This window comes from Aphelocoma coerulescens, chromosome 5 (assembly GCF_041296385.1).
Source record: "Aphelocoma coerulescens isolate FSJ_1873_10779 chromosome 5, UR_Acoe_1.0, whole genome shotgun sequence".
NCBI classification, from domain to species: Eukaryota; Metazoa; Chordata; class Aves; order Passeriformes; family Corvidae; genus Aphelocoma; species Aphelocoma coerulescens.
This window is the reverse complement of record NC_091019.1, coordinates 18,075,117-18,090,526: the sequence shown is the minus strand read 5'-3', so window position 1 is coordinate 18,090,526 and position 15,410 is coordinate 18,075,117. Positions and strand designations below refer to the sequence as shown.

Here is a 15,410-nt window from a genome sequence, read left to right as displayed (position 1 = left end):
GGGAATGCTCAGCAAACAGGAACAAGTCTGGGGAAGGAATGTCTCTCAATAAGTACTGAGAACTGCATTGATGAGTAGTGAGAAGGAACTGGTTGCTTAACTAATCTTAACTAGTCTTTACTAAACTAATTCTTAAATTCTTCCTAAAAGCAAAAATTCATTTATCTGGCTATAATATTTTTTAATTATTGTTCTCCATGCTTGAGTACTAATAACCACCTCAAACTAGTTTCCCTTATTGTGGCAAAAAAAGAAAAAGTTAATTGCAGTGGTCTGTTTGTAATCGGAAACACTTTACCCTTCACATTTTACAGAAACAGTTTACATTCTCCTAAGGGTTCTGTTTGGTTTTGCATGGTAAGTGTTTCTTTGCTGGCTTGTCCAGTGAAAGAAAATAGAATCTGTGGATGGAAGGTGTTTTGTTGTAGCTAAGCATTGTTGCTGTTTTAATCTTCCATATATGCTTGCAGTTCTCAGTTCCACTGGAGTAGTACCCTGATGGGAGGGTGCAAAGGGTTCATTTTTGTTATGTGAGTGGCTGGTGTTTCTTTTTCATGTCTGGGTCCAGACAGAGCATCAGATTTGTTTGAGGAAGGAGTTTTTTCCCCCAAAAGGTAGATTTGAGAGAAACTGTTGTTGCCTCTTTGTAAGGATGGTGCTGCAGATTGTGTGTGAGGATCTGGGTCTGTATTATCAATTCAAAGCTTTCCTTTTCAGAGGCCTTGCAGCTTGCTGATGTTTTTGCCTGTGGCACTTGATACTTCTGGCTTCTGAGAGCTGAATGCTTTAATTCAGCTATAGTCCTTGGGATCAATACAGCAATGTCTGGGTAGGGCTTGAGAGCCTGTGGTATATTAATGATGTAACTAGATGTTACAGAAATTCTTTCTGGCTGTAGATTTCATAAAACTCAGTTTCAGTTCCTGTAGATAATATAAAATAGAACAGCCTGCCTATCCTTTCCCAGGCCACTAATAGGGTTCTGTAGAAGTGCAGTAACCTGGTCTGATGTAAAAGCCTGAAGCTTAGTCTATATTTAAATTTGCTATGTTCATTTTTGCAGCTGCAGATGTTTTTAGCAGAGATCTATATAAATTGCAAAGTAAATATGCTAACTTCAGAACAAGCATGTTTTTTAAACCTCAAACTGTCTTCCTAATCTAAGATACACTTGTAGTTCTCTTAATGAAATTTATTTTTATCCTTTAATCTAACAAAATGTAGCTACTATGTTAAAAGACCTCACTTGTATTGAATGTAGTATGTGACCGTTTCCAGCTTTTCCCTGAACTGCTAGGAAGCTGCAAAGGAGGAAAAGCTTTGTGCCCTTGAGAGAGAAGGACAAGTAATTTTATCACTTAATTATTTTAGGGGAAGCATTATCAGGGAACTGAGAGAATGCATCTGAAAAACTTGCAGTGATTGGAGTGAAAGATACCACTGCCAGCAGATTTCCAAGGAAAATGCATGTACTTCTCCTATATATGAACTGAGGTTTCCAGTTTATTTACAAAATGCATTATCACCTTAAACTCCACAAACCAGCAGTGCCCACCTGTGTCCCTTTCAAGACAGTTTAGCAGCACCCTAAGGAAAAGGGAGGTGTTCAGATTGCCAAGGGTTTGTGTTTTGGCATCTGTTTAGAAGAGCCCCAGGCATCACCTTTGGGTGGTGTGACCATACCCCCTGCGCCTGACCCCTCCGTGGGGTGTGCATGACTGACAGTGAGAGGTGTGTGTTCAAGCTGACTCGCTGGACTGGATGGTATTTTCCCCAGATCCACATCTTCTGGCCTACGAACTTGATGAGTTCAGCTCCAGGGAGCAGTTTGAGGCTTGGCTGAAGCATGTACATAACTCAAGGTCATTGCAGGTTTCTTTCTGGGCTGGAATGTGGGTTGATGCTTCTAGTTAAAACCAAGTTGAGGACTTAACTTATGCTGTGTGTATGTAACTTTTTTAATTGGAAGCCCAGAAGGGACAGCTTTTCATGGCTTACCTGCAGGGATCTAGTCACTTCATTAAGACAATAAAGCTGTTACTTTCTTTGTTTGTTTGGGTTTTTTTTTAATTCAAGGAAAGCAAAGGTAAGAAGCATTGCTTTATGGTTGTTGTCCATACTGGAGAGTGGTGTTTTGGGTGTCAGTCCTGCAGCAGTGAACTTGGTAAAATAACCCTTGGAGAGAAGGGTGAGCCATATAGTGCTGATTTCATTTAAAGTTACCTTTCGTTGGCCAAAGTGTGATCCCTGTGAAAACAAACCAGTGCATTTCCAATGCTTAGTGGCAGTTGTGCTGGTGTTCCTGCCTAACCAGCTGTCTCCTGAGGGCTATTGCTCTGCTAACAATAGTAGTGACAGAAGATAACTTCTGTCAGGAAAACATAAACCCTGTTCAATGCAGGTCATGCATTGAATTGTCTATGGCAAAGAATGGGAATAGGAAATAATTATCTTTTCTATAATCTTTTATGTGTCAGAATAGGTGGTTTTGTGTGTGCTTCTCTTAACCTAAAATATGTCATTTGTATAACCAAAGTGTATTTATTGTATGCAGAATATCCAGGTTATGCAGCTTTACTGACATGGTTTTATTTACAGCCCAGGCCACCATCCAGATGTTACTCTGCTAGAAAACAAGTTAATGAAGAATGGGTAGCTACATAGAAGTATAACATAATATCTTGAGCTAGTTTTTAATGTGTTTTTTTTTTTCCTTCTGTTCCCAGAAATAAGTTTTCACCAAGCTTTTGAAGCTGTAGATAAGATGCATTAAAAAGTTCTAGTATTGAATTGGCACCCCCATGTTTCAGGAACTTGGTGAGTAAGTAATGTTGAAATGTGTTTTGTGTTTAGAAGCTGGCAAGGTGTTCACCTGGGGCAGAGCGGACTACAGACAGCTTGGAAGGCACGCGGGGGTTCCCGGTGGGCAGCAGAGCACGGTCTCTGAGCACTGCTTGGAGCTGTTGTGTAACATCCCTGTTTCGGTTCCTTGCCTAAATGGAGCATCTCAGGTAAAGAAGAAAATTACCATTTCCACTCCCCCCCCACCTTTTTTTTTTGTGCATTAAAATAATCAGAACAGTGTCCTGACAGAACCCTTCCAAATGCTGCAGCACAAGCCCTTGCTTGCTCTTCCTGTAAGCTCAGAAATTAATAAGATTCAATTATTTCTTTTAAAAAGCTTTTGCATTCAGGAACTGATTTTTTTCCTTGGTGGAATCAGCTTTACCATTAGCAAAAGATTCTAAGTTCTCTCAAGTATCAGTGTGTGCAGGTGTAAGTTGTGCCTGCAGTGCAGCTGAACAGAGGAGGTGGGACTTTGCCCAGGTGCGGCACTACTTGTGTCTGAAACTCCAGACCAGCACCCCACAAATCACAACTGGTGGTCCCTCTGATCCAGGGGGCAGGCTTGCACAGCCATATAAACAGTTCTGGCTTGTATTGCAGCTGAGGAGAATGGAAATTCCCAGTACTGTGGGGGCGGGAAAAAAAAATTGTGATATGTTTGAGACATGTAGTTGACTGATCCAGAACGTCTGCCCACCATGCTTACTCTTGACCTCTTGTGCTCCTTGAGAAGTCTCCAGTTTGAGTTGTAGGGTGAGTGAAGAAGGGGACATGTTCAGGAAAGCTGAGATGGGAGAACAGGTGGCAGAAGGTGGACTTTGTTAAAGGTGCAGCCTTGTGGGCTTAAAATCAGATTAATGGTCTGTCCAGGTACCACTCTCAGAGCATAGTTATCCAGGGCATTAAACTTTAGCAAGGCATAAAGAGAACCTGTGAAACTTCTGACGAGTGGCCTTGTTCTAAAAAAGGTTACAAGCAACCAACCAACCCAAAAGTTCTCCAGCCACATGGCCCAAGTTGCAGAGGGCAAAGGCACGGACAGGGAGAGTGAAGCACTGCTTACTCCTGGAGAAGATCAGGTTTGAGACTATTTAAGGAACCTGAAGGTGCACAAGTCCATGGGGCCTGATGTGATATATCTGTGGTCCTGAAGGAACTGACAGAGCAATTGTCTAGGCCACCATCCATCATACTTGAGAAGCTGTGGCAGTTTAGTGAAGTTCCCACTGGAAAAAGGGAAACAAAACCCTGATTTTAAAAAAGTGAAATAAGGAAGACTGGGGGAACTACAGATTGGTCAGTCTCACCTCTGTGCCTGGCAAGATCATGGAACAGATCCTCCTGGAAACTATGCTAAGGCACATGGAAAATAAGGAGGTGATTGGTGACAGCCAACATGGCTTCACCATGGCAGATTCTGTCACCAGCCTGACAAATCTGGTGGCTTTCTGTGATGGCCTTAAAGCATTGGTGGATGAGGGAAGAGCAACTGACGTCATCTACCTGGACTTGTGCAAAGCATTTGACACTTTCCCACGTGACATCCTGTCTGTAAACTGGAGAGACATGGATTTGATGTGTGGATGACTCAGTGGATAAAAAACTATCTGGATCTTTGCAATCATGGGGTTGAGGTCAATGGCTCAATGTCCACCTGGAGACCAGTGAGGAGTGGTGTTCCTCAGCACTGTTTGTCAGTGCCATGGACAGTGGGATTGAGGGCAACCTCAGCAAGTTTGCCAATGACATCAAGCTGTGCTGTGTGGACACCATGCTGGAGGGAAGGGATGCCATCCTGAGGGACCCTGGCTGGAGCTCCAGAGCCCATGATGCTGCACTGATGTTTAGTCACTTTTAACTCCTCTGAGTCTCAGACAGCTTTCTTACCCGTTTTGACATTGGTGTCCCTACTTCTTGTCATTCGTTATGTAGAGACAGCTCTGTTTCTGAATCTGCTTCTCACTGTTTTTCATCTGTGCTGTGTGCAGTGCCTCAAGTACGTTGTTCTGTCATTTCTCAAACAGTACAAAGCTAAGGCAGCTGCAGCTTTTGCACAGGGAAACTTACCCTTGGCAGGACAAGTGATCCATGAAAGTGAAGGAATGTATTCAGATACATTCCTTGAAAAGAAAGAGAGACAACAATCTCATCTTTATTCTGCTGCCCTCAGCGCTGTTCCTCCTTATAGACCTGTGAGAGACCTGATTTGAGTGATTAGCAATGGCAGTGTTCTGGAGCAGACATCATTCTTTGCAGAGATAACAGCACAAAGATGATTTAGGAGGATCATCTGCATCCTAGGAGGAGCTGTGTTGATGAGAAAAGAAAAACAGATAATAAGGACCTAAATTGTTTCACTTCAAGATTATGAAATAATGCCAAAGCTAGAATTTATACTTGAAAATGCATTAAATTGCAGTATGTAGGCTATGTAGAGTAAGCTGCTCTTTGTTAACACACAAGCTATCCCTTTTTCCATTTGTTGTCATATGGAGATGGGATTTGATTTGAGAGATGAAGTGAAAGGAATACAGAGTTCTTTTCCATGTTTACCTTGAATTAACAATTCCAATTTTTGGGTTTGATGCAGAGAGACTGTTTAACAGTTGAGGATTACGACTCATGATTTTTATTCATGGTCTATTTTTATAAATCACTTTTAATGATTCAACTGAATTTCTGGCAAAGCTGTGGTCTGCTGATTGCCTCTGCACTTCAGTTAATATTGTTAAAGCCAAAGTGGAGAAACTAATCTAAGGATTAAAGGACAGTATAAAAGACACATGAGTTTACCTCAAGGACAGCGCAGTAGATTTAACCTCCTGTGTTGCTCCTTGTCTCCATGCCCATGGCTTGCCTACTTTCTCCACCAAAGACCAGGGATTCTCCTTTCTTTGAACTGACACTGTTATAATGTCTGTGTCTGCCACTTCAAAACCTGATTTTTGAAGTGTTGTGAGTGACCTATTCCATCGTGAGTTTGACTTGAACTGAAAACATTGCCCTTGAGAAATGAGAGCACTTTTTTCCTGTAAACTGAAGCAAAGGAGGAACAAAAGCCTGAGTTTTGGATAATTATCCACTAATCTGAGTGTCTTCCTGGTAGGTTTAAAAGCATTGGAGGTTCCTGGTGTTGAATGTGTCTAAAGTTCTTGCATTTTGCCACTGCATTTGCTGTTTTCTTCTCAGTGCTTCAGTGCATAACCACCATGGGATAGGCTAAGGCACTGAGAAGTTGTTGTGTGAGGCATTTTTTAGGCAGTGCTGTTGTGTTGTGGGGCGTCCTTGATGGGACCTCTTCAGAACATCTGACTCATCTGCTGCGCATTCATCCACCGCTCTTCAGATGAAAGGACAATTAAATACAAATGGCCCGAAATATGATGAGTCTCTGTATTTAGCAAATGCTACAAAGATCCTGTTTAATGTTTCCTCCTTGTCAAAATGCTTTTCCAGTCTGTTTGATATTTTTGGCTTTAATAGCTATCGTTCTACTGTTTGTGGTATGTTCAGCATGTCATTCACGTTGCAGCAAACATTTGCTGCAGCAATAAACAAGTGAGAAGTGTCTGTGCAGTGCTGAATGTTTCTTGCTAAGATGGATGGAAGGAAGGGCTGCAGTTATTTTGGATATGCATGGCTTCACATGGAGCCATGTTTTCATCATGTCCTTTTCTACTCAGAGCAAGCTGTGCTAGATCACAGTTTTCTGAGGAGGGATCTCTGAAATTTCAGTTAGGAAATTAAAAAATAACCATCACTCAACTTGAATCTTGATGATGGATGTAGGGACCAGTTGTGTCAGGGAATGAAAATAACTGATAGACTCGTGACAACATGTGCCTACTGTGTTTATCCTGATCCTGCTGTGGTCTGTGGTTCCAATGTGCATGTTCATCCTGTGCAATACAGATTGCTTTGGAGCCTCTGTATTTTCCTTTTTTTCAGGGAATGACATGAATACCCACATTCTTATGGCTCTTGCAGTCAAAGGTTATTGCTGTTCTTTTCAGTGCAGTTGCAGTTAGATGTCATTTTTGTTTAAGTGTTTGAAAGATTGCTTTGGTTTTAGCATATTCTTGTTTTCCTTCTTTTTCCCCGTTCATGTTGCAAATTGTTAGGCAGCTGCCTACAAGACCAATCTAAGTTATCTGTATGAGGACAATTAATTGCTTATATAACTGATGGATTAATGTATACGCATTATTACCTTAACATATAGTCACAATAATACTGAAAATTGAACCTTTTGGTTTTAAGAAAAATGACAACTGTTTTTGACTTATCATGGAAATTTGTTAGAGGCCTCTTTGTAAGTAAACCTATAGTTGAGACTTTTAAGGGGTTATCAAAAGAAATAACCTGATATTATTATATATCATCTCTATGCTCTGTGTGTGGCTTTTGAATATTTAGTTGTTTGACTGGCTACTGTTAAAGTTTTATTTTGAATGCTCAGAATGAGAGGTTTGTATTTTTGTGGGAGAGAAACAAATTGAACTTTCCTAAACCAGATTTTACTGCTCAGAGTTTGAGAATATGTGTATAGTTACTAATCCAATAAGCTGCTTAAAAAACCCACTTTGTGTGTTAGGGAAGGAGGTAAATGCAAAAAAAAGTTGAAGTGATGTGTAGTTTCTCACTTGCTAAGCAAGTAATACTTTGGTGTGTGTTGGGAGTTTTTTTGGTGGTTTTTTTCCTGTTATGAACTGGTGTCTTTTATGAGTTGGTCTTGATCCATTTCTTTTGAGAAATGGCATTGTTGAGTTTTCCTTGATTGATTTTGTTACATTGTTTTAGAGATGCAGTTAGGAAAATATTAATATAGAGATGGTCCCTTTAATATTCTTGCATCAAGTTCTTGGCTTATCAATTAATTTCAAGTGACAATAAAGGAAAATAAAGGCCACAAAGAAGTGGGTTTGGAGTACAGCTCACTGTGTGAGTGACAAATTGCAATTAAGGATGAAAATAAGAGACCAAATTATTGAAATTATTATTAGAGGGGGGAAAAACCCAAACAGGATGTAACAGAAGATTGAAACTGCAGTCTGCATACAGAATGCAGCAAGTCTGTGTTGGGTTAGGTGTGCTTGTGTGCTCTGCCTGCCCTGTGTAGGAGAGTAACACTAATCTTGGCAGCACTTGCGAGAACATTGAGAGTTTACAGTCATGTCACAGGCAACGAGGAAACAGGATTTATTTCTTAGGTTAGTCAGTTCTTTCTGCCATTCCCCTAAGCAGGAAAGCAGGAAATTGAGAGCAGTACCAAACTGCTGGAACCCAATTGCCACTTTTTGCCTAGGTAGCCATCCCACTTATTCTATGCTTTTCTTAACCCATTAAGAAATGACCGTGGTTTGTAAAGAGTATCTTATGGCCTGGGTAGAGAGACATTTAACATTCACAGCGAAGTCATTTCTGCAAGTTAAGAATAGCAGTGTGTTATGAGCAGAGCCTAGCTCACCAGCTCTGGCTCTGTAATTTTTGGAAAGCAAAGAGGAGGTGATACTGGTTCCCAGCGCTGTGCTTCCTGCCACCCCTACCAATTTCCCTGCAGCTGGCATTGCAGAGAAGGAGATGGGAAACCAAAGTCACACCAAGGGAATGGCAAAGGAGAACTCCCGCGCTGCCTTTGCGTGCCAGGGAGCACATGCTGTGTGGGTACAAACTAGAGGCTTTCCAAGTATCACTTTTGCAGATAAGGATTGGTTTAAAATGACCAGAATTGGTCTGCTGGGGTTGTACTGCAGCACTGAGGTGGCAGCCAGAGCCAGGCTGCTCTGCAATCTGTATGGGAGACCAGGAAAGGTCGATTTCCTAACAGATGGAGTGGTGTAGGAGAGGACTGACATGGGATAAAGTCAGGAGGTGGAGACCCACCCAGCATGTGATGACTGAGGTGTTACAAATGTGACTGTGGGCAAGCCTTAATCTTCATAGTTCAGAAATTAATTTTCAGTTTGGTGGTGTGTTGCAGTTAGAATTCCAAATGAGTACCTCACTTGGAGATCCCTGAAAGTTACAGGAAATGGAAAGAGACTAAAAGTACTTGCAGCAGTAGCCATGGCTTGTGCAGACAGGCATCAGCTGTCAGTAGTGAGGCCCTAACAATGACACCAGCTTGGCAGCTCTATTTAATGAGCTTATTAGTAGCAAAATGACTAATCTAAGTTGCCTTGTTGTAACTCTCTGATCTCTTTATGCTCATATGTATTCCTGAAATTAAAAATACTGGCTGGGTCCCATCATTCTGCATGGGTTTTTCTAGTAACTGCGCCATGACTACAGCTCTGAGCTTAGAGACAACTTGTGATCCAGCTCATTGCACCCCTGAAGGATTTCTTTGCACCAACAAATGCCATAAATGCTCAGTAATGCCCTTCAGATGCATGGTGTAGTTAATGCTTGCTAATCAACTGTGGGCAGTGCTGCAAAATTACTGAAAAAATGTACTTGGTTTTAAGACAAAGCCTCTGTGAGCAGCAACCTTGGAAGGTGACAGTATTCCAGTTCTGCCACAGTGAGGTGATTTTGGTTGCCTCATTCATCCATGAGAAGCCTCAGCAGAAAGGTTTCAGTGTAAAATGCACCCAACCCTAGTTTAAGGTGAATCAAATCTAACCTAGGGTAGATGGACATGTTCCAAGTGCAAGTGAAAACATGGTTTGAAGCTAGAGTTTGGTGGAAAAGGCCCTAAAGCATGCAGTTTTTCATTCTCAATTTGTCATTAGGACTGTTACAGAGAAGGGATTAACAAATCAGTGCAGGCTAAAACGAGAGAAAATCAATAAGAGACTGTAGTGAACTGGAACAAAGCTATCAATTTGCAGTGTTCTCTGCAAAGAAACCTCATCCATACCTCCTTTTATGGATGGGAAAATAATGCCAAAATGATGATGATTTGAGGTTAGAGTAATTGTTTTTTACCTGGCTGACCCCAGAACTTTAGGTCAAGGAACTTCTGCTGTAAATGCTGCTTATCTTTCCTATTTCAGTTGTGTGGATGAATTTTATTGGCAGGTTCTATAAGAGAGGAATCTTATGGAAAAATAGTCAAGGAGAAATACATCATTTAAGTTACCCTCACAGGAATTTGATCGAACAGTCTTTGTAATGGTTTACTTTTTTGTATTAATGGAAGTGACTTCATTAGTTGTTCATTGTTTTTCTGTCTCCCTAAGAAGAATGTTACTGCTGGAAAGTTACTCTTTAATAGGTAGTATGCATTCTGTTGGTAGAGAATATACTGCATTACTGGGTAGGTTACTGCAGGTGAACGAGATGGGAGAGAGCTTAGTGGTGCCACCCCTACCTGTTCCTTGTGTTGTAGCATTGGTCCTTTCAAACCCATTTGTCACTGTGGGGCCATAAACTCACCAAGGCAGTGCCAGCACACAGGCTGCTTCTCCCTGCTTTTAATTTAGGGGTTTTGGATTTGGTTTGAGCCTGGGTTGTGCTTGTACTTTTACGCCGGTGATGGTGTTTGTTTGTATTTGTCTGATGTTTCCAGCTTTCACTTACCAACGAGTCACTCAAACTCTGGGCCCTGCCAGTCTTTCTGGCCTTTGTGCTTAGGTAATAAGTTATTGTAAAGCTCCTGTTTAATGAAAGATTCAGCAAGGAGAGACTTGTGTTTCTGCTGTGGTGCTGAAGGTGTTGCTGTGCCGTGGCTCACAGCAGCTTTCCAAGGTAGCCTGCTCAGTGACAGGGACCTGTTTGTCCGCCCACCTGGTGGCTCATCTCCTTTGCCTCTTGGCTGCCTTGCTCTAATTTAAACTGAAGTTGTCAAAGGCAGAAGCTACTTCTGGACTCTGTTTTTCAGATGGTCTAATACAGTCTGTGCCTTTGCCCCAGCATTCAACCAATAGAACTTTTTTGTGGAAGGAGGAGGGGGAAGGGGAAGAAAAAGTAAATGTGATTCATCTAGTCCTATGAGGGCAAAAATGCTAAACTGTCTCCTGTCTTAAAACCTGCCTAAGGGTTTTCTCTTGGTCTCCTGGCAGTTGATTGCTGAGGTCTCCATAAATTCAGAGGATTTTGCATGTAATCAGATGCCAGCAAAGATTGAAAAAAACTATGCCTTGCAGGTTTTTTGTCATAGAAAAAGTAAACAAAAACTTTAACAATAATTTGTTTTAAAATTTCATTCTCAGAGAGAAAAAAATTGATGGTTTCTTAGAAGTATGATTTTGAACATGCTTCCTTGTGCAGTTTGCTACTTTAGCCCCCATTTTCACAGTTCCTCTTTCCTCTCCCAGGTTTAAAACTAAGGTAAACAATCCCTTCCTTGGTAACAAATGCATCAGGATGCAGTAAGGAGTTTTTAGGATGCGTTTGGTTTTACAGAACATTGTTTGGCATAATGTTGTTCTCTTAAGTGTTAAATTAACAAGTATTAAATAGCCAGATTTCTTACTGGTGATTGCTTCAGTGGAAATCCCTTTTGTCCAGCTATTTTTATTTTTTTGAAGTCATCAAGGTTTTCCTGCAGCCTCCACTGTTAGTTGATTTCAAAAGTGTGTGAACCCATTTAAAGCCTTGGAAGTCTGAGACCATGGTCCATTTCTACAGGAAGAAAAAAAAATAATAAAAAGCTAGGCTCTGCTGGACCTCACAAGAGAATACTTGAGGGGAAGGGATGAAAGCCATTTAACAAGGTCTAACAGATCAGACAATGATATTACAGTGTCTAGCATTTGATTAAGTGTTACAACAAGATGCACTGCTGGTGTCTGTAACTAGGCAATTCCTTTATTGCTTTTGTATATGCCAAGATGTTGTACTTTGTGTTGTTTTGTGTTCTCATGCAAACATAGGATATGATTTTTGGTTCTTGGAACTTATTCCCTCCTCATATCTCCTCTGTTTGGCCCCCTGTTTTGATTTCTCATGGTTTTGTGGTGTGGTTTTTCTCTTTTTAATGTGTGGATGAAGGAAAATCCTTTTTCTTCGGTACTTTTGGGAAAGAGTTTATGACTTCAACACACACAAGTAAATTCCAGAAATAGAAAACAGTGACTTGATTTTTTTTTTTTTTTCCTTTGACTACTTCATCTGCTACTGCTCCTCTTTTAGGATTTAGCCACTACAAAGGACAGATAAAGGCATCCTGATTTTTTAAAATATGTATTACTCACTGTGGTAATGCAGTTAAAAGGAAAAAGGAGTACCCACTTTTAGGGTAAACAGCTCTGTATCTATAACATTTAGATGATAATTGGTTTACGATTATTAAAAAAAAATCCAACTTTGTGACTTTTGGGAGCACAGTTACAATATTTTTTCCAAAATTTTGCCAGAAAATAAGGACAGGAAGTGAGATAGAAAGCACTACAAGGTTTTTTTTTTATTGTGGGTATTTAAAATTCTTGGTTTAAATGTATTTCTTCCTTACCATGAAAATCGTGTAGGGAGATGGCTTTTCTCCAATTTGTCACTGAAGTCTTCCTATTTGGCTTTGAAGTCTTCCCTGTGGATTAGATCATCAAGGCTGCCGGGATACCATGCAAGCAGAAGTTTTTCTCCTGGCTGCAGAGAAGCCTGCTGAGATCAAGCAGTATTTGTGGCATGATGGGAGCCTGCAAGTCCTGTCATTAGCCTTCTCTTGGGGGGAATATACTACTTGGGGCTCAGCTGTTGTAGCTGTGGTGGTGAGTTCAGCACATCAGCAGTGCCCTGTAGTTGTTTTCAGAACACTTTGAAAACTCAGTGAGTGAGAAACACAAGTGAAATGAATGTGTTTGCTGGAGAACAGAGGTGCTATCTTGATTCTTCGTCTGTGGTTGTCATATATTAAAGCTCTGCAAATTCGTCTCTGCAGAAGTCTGGTCCAGGTTGCAGTTTAGCATTACAGTCATTGCTGGGGAAGGTGCTGGGGGCTGGCTCAAAGGCAGAAGTGGTAGAAATGTTCCTGCATTGAAGCCTGGAAAGCATTGCAGTAACTTCCTACATTGGCTGCTTGCAGCTTGTTCAAAGTTCCCACTGTATCATTGGTTGCTCTTAGGCCACCTGGCTTAATTCAGTATACACGTGTATATACAAGGGACTCTGCTGTGGATTTGTGAGGCAAATCTCTGCCTCAACATCTTACATTTAGAGCAGCTGGCAAAAGGCAGTCTTTTCACCTTAACTAGTCTGCCTTGAGTACGTGTATGAAGAACTGATTCAAGTCTGAAGCCTCTATTTGATCCTACCCTTTGTTTCATCTTCTTGAGTGGATTGCTGGGCAAGGAGAACATTTATTAAAACAGTTCTTATCAGTGCTGGAAATATGGGTATTTGAGAGCCTAAGTTTTATTACCAGTGATCTTATCTTGAGCTAGTAGGTGTCAGCTTGTCTTTTGAAAATTTGAATTTTCCATGTCTGAAAGGATTACTTTGAAAGTGCATGCCAGGTTCTTTAGAACACACAGATTGATTTTTTTTTTCGCTTCACAGTGACTCTAAGGTTTTCACTGGGAATGCAAGTCACAAGTTGTGGTGGGAGGGGGTGTTGTCAGTCTTCAGAAACCAAAAATTCACAATCTTCTTTTTGCTGTTTCATGGCACCTGTTGTGCTTTGATTCCTAATTCTGTTTTAAAAGAATACAAAATATTATTTCATTATTATTCTACCAAGTAACCTTAAACAAATGAGATAATGGGAATCTGTGCTGACAGTTACTTTTAAAGTTTTACTGCATATTCCTATGACTTCTTCCTCCTTGACACTGCTGATTCTACTCAATTTTTTATCTTGAACCTCTGTCACACAGAATTGAGGCCAAGAAAAATGTAGAGACTTATAGAAATGCATTTACATGGTCAGTTGTAAAACCCTCTCAGGAATTGTTTTGTTCAGTTTACGTGTTAGACATAAATCTCCTAAACAAAATATAATGTTGAGATTTGCAACTTGTGGAAATGAGAAGCAGAGTAATAGAAGGCTAGGCTCTCTCTTGGTTCATCTATTTGCATTAAGTCTTACAGGATTAATTTGCTGTCTCTGGTTTTCCTTGCCACAGCAAGTCTGAAATGCAGACTGCTTGGAGGAGCATGAAAAACAAAATGCTTGTGGTTTTTTACTTAGAAAGATTAAGATAGTCTTTATGAATTACAGTGATAGTCTTTAATAATCTTAAGATACAAATGTTTTAACTTGGCTGACAAGCTGTTCAGAAATATGAAATAAGATTTGATGTGGTTTTCATGTCTTTAATGTTTGAGAGATAATGTGCCCCATCCCCATCTCTTTAAGAAAGGAGGACAGCATAGTGTCCTGTTCTGCTTTTCTGCATGGTACATGGAGGTGTCTTCGATGTCTTGTGGCCAAATGAGTCAGGAGTGCACTGCTGATATTCAGGGTCTTCAAGGATGGCTGGTTTTGTGTGTGAGGCCTCTGTTTTGCAGTCAGATTGGCAGAAAGCCAGTGAGAAAGGAGCATTTATTCACTTATGTTACATTCATGCTCAGCATGCCATGCCAGAGAGAATTCTAATAAAGTCATTTTATCTGAGGACTTCAAATTTAGTAATGCTAAGTGTGTGAGGAACTACTGATGTACCTGTGCTGAAATTAAAGATGCCTTCCAGGTTGCTCTTTCAGCCCCTTTTTTGCCTGTACTCTCCCTCTTTTGCTTTACTTACTGACAACTTCTGTTATATAACCTGTGCTACTACTGAGATTTCAGATTATACTGCTGTTTATTATCTTTTTGGCAACAGGTAACATGCCATAACAGGAAACATCTCTTCCATTCAATGAGACTGCAAGGGCCTTCTCTTTTGAGTCCTGTGTTGGCAAGAGAAACATTCTCATCTTTTGTAATTATGGGGCTAAGCACTCTATTTTGATAGTTTGGGTAATCTGGACCAAAGTCCAAAATCATGTTAGATAAATATGATTGTGATGCACTAGTATTGTATGCTTATGCATTTATTAAGAGAAATGTTTAATATACCAAATAATACTTGTATTTGGATTCCATCTAACTCTCATTCAGTGCTGTATGTTGGCTGATACTCAGCGGGAAGAGGAATCAAAACCATTAAAACACTTGGAACGGTGATGCTAAATTAGTTTTATGTTTGAGCTAGCAAAAATGAATCCATGAATTCTAGCTTAGTTCCTCAATGAGGCCATTTTAATGTCATTCACTTAGTAATTTTTGATTAAATTAATGATAAGGCAGAGATGTAAGAAGTGTTGTTTTTGTGTTGTTACATGTAATTTACATACACCTAGAAATAATTAAAGAGGATTACTTCCATTTTAGAGAACTGGTATTAGAAAAACTGTGGTTTTTACATTTGTCCAAGTTGCACCTCCCAACACTTCCGGTAATTTGCTTTCACTCATAATTTATTTGACAAAGATCTCTCATGCAGGACCATAATCATTACACAGGCCTTAGCTGGAGTTCCTCGTGAGGTATTTTGCTGCTGTGCTTTTTCCTCTGTTCTTTTCTCTTGCTGTCTTGCCCAAGAGAGTTGTTGTTGTGTAGCCCTACTGAGAGCCATCTGGTGTGCCTGCTGGGCAGCCAGAGCTGCACACCTAGACAAGCCTGTCCCACTGTTCACATT

General features: G+C 40.5%; 1 protein-coding gene across 9 annotated transcripts in view; it reads left to right on the top strand.

Annotated features, from left to right (window-relative positions):
- The window catches only part of SERGEF (secretion regulating guanine nucleotide exchange factor), a 142,656-nt gene that overhangs the window by 27,710 nt on the left and 99,536 nt on the right, over positions 1–15,410 (top strand). For all 9 annotated transcript variants that reach the window (XR_011151331.1, XR_011151332.1, XM_069016889.1 and 6 more), the window contains exon 9: positions 2,854–3,011. Coding sequence is in view for 7 of the 9 variants with exons in the window: in XM_069016889.1 (XP_068872990.1) it covers positions 2,854–3,011 (158 nt within the window). In the remaining 2 variants the exon portion in view is untranslated. The remainder of the gene's footprint in view (positions 1–2,853; positions 3,012–15,410) is intronic.